This window comes from Zea mays, chromosome 10, assembly GCF_902167145.1.
Source record: "Zea mays cultivar B73 chromosome 10, Zm-B73-REFERENCE-NAM-5.0, whole genome shotgun sequence".
NCBI lineage: Eukaryota > Viridiplantae > Streptophyta > Magnoliopsida > Poales > Poaceae > Zea > Zea mays.
Window position 1 is genome coordinate 105,979,809 of NC_050105.1, and position 6,307 is coordinate 105,986,115.

Sequence of the window (6,307 nt, forward strand, 5' to 3'; positions counted from 1 at the left end):
TAATAGACTGAGTTAGTTGGGCCTGGCCCATTACACAGGGGTGAGAAGGTAAATACACGAGGTAAACCTCAAACCCTAAACGGATACTCTAACAATATTATACAAACTTCTTTAAATGGCAAGGAACTAATAAAAAGAAACATTACATATGCTAATAGTTATGGTACCAAAGTTTCTAGAATATGCATCTATTTACTACTATGCATAAAGAATTTCCACATGTCACAAGGAGGTTCTACATGGTCTGCTGGCCTATCTTGAAGAACGGTCTGATGGCTGCTTTTTCTGCTGTGTGGAGTAGAAAAGTTATGAACTTGGGTTTGCTTAACACAACCTATGTTACTTTGCTCCCAAAGTGTGAGGATGCAGAAAAAATCAAGGATTACCGGCCCATTAGTTTAGTTCACAGTTTCGCTAAGGTTGTCACGAAGCTATTGGCCAACAGATTAGCTAGGGTCTTGATGAGATGGTTTCTCTCAATTAAAGTGCCTTCATCAAAGGTCAGTTTATTCATGATAATGTTATGCTTGTGCAGCAAACAGACAAGTTCCTCCAACAAAAGCAACCATGTCTCCTTAAGTTGGATATCTCTAAAGCCTTTTACTCGGTCTTATGGCCTTTTCTGCCGGAGGTGTTAAGCTGGGTTTTGGTCAGATTTGGTGCGATATCCTTTGTGGCCTGCTATCCTCCTCTACTAAGGTTCTTCTGAATAAGGCAATCCACTTATACACTTCACACCCCCACTCATGTGCAGCCAAAGAGAAAGGCGCAAACGTGAAAATGGGGCAGAGGCACAAATAAAGCATCTGCCGGGATTCAAACTCGGGACCTCTGGCTTTGATATCATGTTAGAGCGGACGTACTAACTAGATCAGCCCAAAAGCTTAAGCTATTAGGAGAAGGGTTGTGTGCGTGTGCGTGTGTGTGTGTGTGTGCGTGTGTGTGCGTGTGTGCGTGTGTGTGTCTCTCTTTCTGTAAGACGTGTTTTCTCTTTTATCTATAAAGATGTGCAGTTCTCCTGCACTTTTGAGAGAAAAAAATTAGAAGAATCATTTTCATCACAATCACAAAACTGAACAGACACTGCAAGAAAGCATACAGAAAAAGTTAGATATAATTTCATATTTTACGCTAAAGTCTCATGCTTCAGCTTGGGCTGTTATGGGAAAGGTGAGCAATAATACTCCAATGACCAACGCACCCACAATTCACAACTTGCCTCGCAGGCTGACAAGTAAACTCATAGGACTAAGGGTCTGGAACTTGTTCTTTTCAAAGAAGAAAATAGGTTGATCACAATACAAGTTTTTTTTTTGTTTAAACAAAGTGGCAGGAGCTCTGCCTTTGAATTAATAGAAATGGAGTATATGTACAACAGGGCAGCCCCAGCCCCAATTTGTGCCATAGCTCCTGCACCTGGCATCTCGCAGCACAAGTTCTCTGGCTCTGATATTATATTGAGTTTCAAGCAGGAACCAACTTGCTTGAGGCTTACAAAGTTTGAGAAAGGAAAGAAGTATAGTTCAAGAAATGCATATCCAAATCATATTTAAAATGTCAGGAACAATGTATGTTCTATCAAAAATCATGTGCATACAAGGGAGTGATTGGTTGTCTTCTCGAGCGAGCATGGCTCACATCATAGAACTAGGCTCATCTTGGCCAGGCTCGCCATATGCAACATGATTTTGTTTGGTTTATATCGGAGTTCAGCTATACCGACCAGAGATAGTGTTTGTTTGCCTCTCTCATGCTCAACCATTCCACTTTTCCTCTCACAACACGCTCCCCCATGCATTCTCTGGCACCTCTTGAGTCTAGCCGCGCGGAAACACGAAAAAAAACATGCATCCTGCGAACCTAGCTCTGAGGGGTCCGGATGCATCTCGACGACCTAGCTGAACAGCAGGTCAGGCATTCAATCAGTGGCGAGTTGCATCCAGCGAGCCTGGATGGAGGTTAATGCGGCCATCCAATCAGCCCCCAAAGTGCCATATCAATTCATATCTTGGAAATTTCACTAACAATTTTTCAGGACAAAAGGCTAATTTGTACCATTTTCAAGGCAGTGAGGTGAACTGCAAATACAGAGAGTTGAAGAAATCAAAGATCAGCATCATTTGCTATTTTTGCAAGCAATATCACTTACGCTATCTTTGTTGGCCTATCCTTCACTGAAAAGAGAGGGGGTACCAACATCATGACATCTCCATCTGCTTCATCATGTCCTGTCTTATCTGTCATACAGAAAACGAGGATATTGACTAGAAACGGCATCATCACAAGAAGCCGGTAATCCTTAAAGTAAAGAATTTCAGAAAGCAAGGTACCACTACCAAAATTCTCATTATCATTTTGAGAATCTGAGTGTTTTCTTTTTCTTGTTTGTGCAGCATGCACTGGAACAACATGTTGAAAATCTGCCATACCTGCATATACCTGTATATCAGCAAATTTGTATGTAGAATAAACCAATGTTAAGATATCACATTATCACATGCATAAGCGTAAGTTGTGATCATACGAAAATTTGGGGAGGCATGGGAGAATCAACTTTCAAACAATATAAGATAATATACCTGTATATCAGCAAATTTGCATGTAGAATAAACCAATGTTAAGATATCACATTATCACATGCATAAGTGTAAGTTGTGATCATACGAAAATTTGGGGAGGCATGGGAGAATCAACTTTCAAACAATATAAGATAATGGAATGACAAAAGGCCAAAATCAATTCAGTTTTATTGAGTAGTCTGCATTGGTTTAACCAGCATGGTATGCACATTGGACATTCCTTGAAGGGTCTGTTTGGCATAAGGATGGGAAAAACCATGGTAAATACATAAAAAATCAAAACAGAAAATTAAGTAAATTCATTGGACTTGGCTGTTTGGATGAAAACACAGAAAACATAGGAAATTATGGTAAAGGCCCTAATCTACTAAAATAAAACAATGTAATCCCAGAACATGATTTCATTGCTCAGGAAGAATAAAAGCAAAAGACCCATTCAAGAGAATCCATAGCACAAATTTATCAAGAGGCATAAAAGCAAAATACTCATTCAAGAGAATCCGTAACACAAATTTATCGAAACTTGATGAGCACCTCTGCACCCGCACCCTCTCTCTACCCCCACCCCCTCCTGCTCGGCTGCTCCTGCACCCACTTGCCCCCTCTCCCTCCCTCCCTCTCTTTCATGTTTCTAAAACAGGTTTCTATCCTCTCCCGTAAATCTTAGACCATCCTATGACATATATCTTTTGAAGGAAACAACAGTTAGAGAAACAATTAGTATTCTGAAGTAGTTGTAAGTAGAGACGGTTAGGGTTGATCTCGGCTAATCGAAGACTTGACCAAGTCTTGAGGAGCTTAATTGCTTTTGACTAAGCCTTGACCATGATAGGTGAGCCCAGTAACCAACCAAATTGGCCCTGGTCAAGGTCCACTGGCGAGGTATAAGAAAGGCAACCCATCGCTTCATGAGTTGTGGGTCGCGATTAGGGCCATCAAGCCATAACCTCCCCATCAGGTTACCTCATGTGTGGTCTGAACTCTGAAGACTGTGATATACAAGAACCGTGAATCTTCAGCGACCAGTTCATCATCGACACCATGCCTGCTGCTAGGAGCAGGCATGGGGACGTCAGCAGCCCATAGAGTATTGTGACCATCCCAGGTAAGTGTAGTCTGTTCATGCCTTAGGTTAGTTAAGATCATTAACAAAGATTAGATCTAACAGAGACCATACAATTTTGTATGCCAATTGGATCAAATAAAGTTAATACCTACTAGGGGTATTAGAGTTCATATGTGCTAGTAGTTCTACAAAAACTTCAGGTATGGCACTAAACAATGATACAAAAATATGTTGAGATGTAGCAAGAAAGTTTGTATCGGCGGGCCTCTAGCCTAGCGGTTAAGGACTTCGAGTAGCACCTCCAAGTCATGGGTTTGATTCCTATCGGGAGCGAATTTTCAGGCTTGGTTAAAAAAATCCCCTCGCTGTGCCTCATCCACTCTCGGGTTGCGATGTCATGTGCGCCACCCTCCGGTTGGACCGTTGCAGAGTGGACCGTTGACGCCGGTCCGTTAGTGATGGGGGCCAGCGTTCGGGGATTTTCTCGGCCGGGACCATTGTTTCGGTCTCTTCTTATATGGAATACCGGGAGGGCGGTCTTTCCCTCCCCAGCCGAGTTTTTTTTTTAAGAAAGCTTGTATCGTACATTAAATTAACAAACTGTCTAAAGCCCTCCCATCATCCTACTGGACCAACCCAGCCCATGACTTTTAAATGTACAAGTTCTAACATGCAGAATTCCAACATCAACCAATCCATAGGGACTGCAAACGAGGCATTTCACCGAACGCTTTGCGCTCTGGAGCACTTACCTTCGAAGTAGTAAGCAGTCCGGACACGAGCGACCACATGGGCACAAGGTGCCGCAGCTCCTTTGCGCTTGGAGAGGCGCAGCAGAAGGCCAGTGGAGGCGCGGGACTGGCCAAAGGCTGGATGGCAGTAGGGGTCCTCGGGGCGGAAGCGGAGCTCGAGGCGGGCGCCGGGATCGGAACTCCGGACCTGAGGGGGAGAGGAGGAGCCGCACGGACAAACATCAGTACACTTTGGTCGGGCGCACTGCAAGGCTGAAACTGGAGATGGATTAGAATTTCCGGGAGTAGTGCCTTGGCGAGGCCGGGGAGACCGCCGAGGGTGCGGGCGGCGCGGGCGGGAGAGGAGGGGTAGCCCGGGTAGTGCACTGCGAAGGCCTCGGCTGCTGGGAGCGTGCCAGAGATGGCTCCGTCTGTGATGGTCCATGGGGACGGCGGGGTCACCGGCTCTGGCGGCGCTGTCAAGGGTGAAGAGGGCGAGGCGGCCATTGGACTCGCGAAGGACCGAAGGAGAGGGAACTCCCGTAGAGAGAGAAATACTAGTATCTTACGCGCCCCTTCGCGCGCATAGGCAGCGCTGAATCATGTCAATGAGTTAATATAAAATTTTGATAAAATAATCTAAAAAAAATAAGAATGGTTCATGTAGTAGTACTACTAAATACTAATAATGAATTGCACATTATACTGTATGTTTTGTTTTAAAAAGGCCCTCTACCTCATGGAGCAGGCCCGGCTTCCCGACGTTGAGCTAGTCCTCACTACCGGAATTAGGGCTGAAAACGAGTCAAGCCAGGCTCCGCTCGGTGCGTCTCGAAGGTGAAACGACTCGAGCCTGGCTCGGCTCGCCGGTACACCGAGCTACCAAAATAGGCTCGGCTCGGGTCCGACTCGAGCTAGCTCGCAAGCATGTCCCGCATGAGATCACACCAGCATGACACAGGCGCACGCGCTGGGCTTTGGGTGGTTGTGGCCTTGTGGGCCTATTCGTATTGGGTCGCTGATACACGTGCACGCGCTGGGCTTGGCTCGCGAGCTGGCTCGCGAGCTTGTGCGAGCTGGCTCGGCTCGGGAATTTTTCGAGCTTGCGAAACTGGCTCGGCTCGCCCGCAGCTTGTGAGCTGGCTCAAGCCTACCCGAGCCACAACGAGCTCGAGCCGGCTCGCCGAGCCCGAGGTTTTTCCCAGCCTTAACCGGGATCACTTCTTTACCGAGTGTCTGAAATACTCGGTAAAGCCTGGAAAACACTCGGCAAAGAAAGTTCGGCAAACTGTACATCGACAACGGCTTCTTTGCCGAGTACTTTTTATCGGACACTCGGCAATTGTCGAGTGTCACTCGGTACTCGGCAAAGAAAAGTCGTCATCACGACGCCAGGTAACGGAGCCTGTACCGAGTGTCCACTATACAGACACTCGGCAAAGAGATCGCCAGCGGGCCCCTTTGTCAGTTCCTTTGCCGAGTGCACTAGGATGCACTCGACAAAGCTTGCTTTTTTGCCGAGTGCCATGGCCACAGCACTCGCAAAGAGGCTTTTACCGGTGCCAAGGTGTGCCTTCTTTGCTTAGTGTTATGACCTTGACACTCGGCATAGAGCCTCTTTGTCGAGTGTAGCACTCGGCAAAGTGACCAGTATACCTCTTTTTTATTTATTTTTTATATTCCATCCAAACAAACAAAAAGATATATCACATAATCATCACATATACATCACAGATATCACATCATCATCACATACATAATAGAGACCACATATTTCACAAAAAAACACAAATCTCATAAGTTTTTCACAAATATGTCTATGTCCATACCAAGATTCACCAACATAAGTATCACACAACTCTAAAACATAAGTTTTTCACAAACATAAGTTCAGGACAAGTTTATCACACAAGCTAAGAGAAGCTGATCAG

The 6,307-nt window shown here is 45.4% G+C and overlaps 1 protein-coding gene across 9 annotated transcripts in view; it reads right to left on the reverse strand.

Annotated features, from left to right (window-relative positions):
- LOC100192729 (uncharacterized) overlaps positions 1-4,957 on the reverse strand; it is an 88,996-nt gene extending 84,039 nt beyond the window's left edge. For 5 of the 9 annotated variants that reach the window (XM_008663146.2, XM_008663148.2, XM_008663145.2 and 2 more), the window contains exons 1-4: positions 4,689-4,957; positions 4,398-4,584; positions 2,331-2,429; positions 2,150-2,237 (exon numbers count right to left, since the gene is read on the reverse strand). In XM_008663146.2, the coding sequence (XP_008661368.1) occupies positions 2,150-2,237; positions 2,331-2,429; positions 4,398-4,584; positions 4,689-4,883 (569 nt within the window). In that variant the 5' untranslated portion in view covers positions 4,884-4,957. The remainder of the gene's footprint in view (positions 1-2,149; positions 2,238-2,330; positions 2,430-4,397; positions 4,585-4,688) is intronic. The other 4 variants (XM_035962872.1, XM_008663144.2, NM_001137929.1 and 1 more) reach the window with 4 other exon arrangements.
- Positions 4,958-6,307: the final 1,350 nt, after the last annotated feature.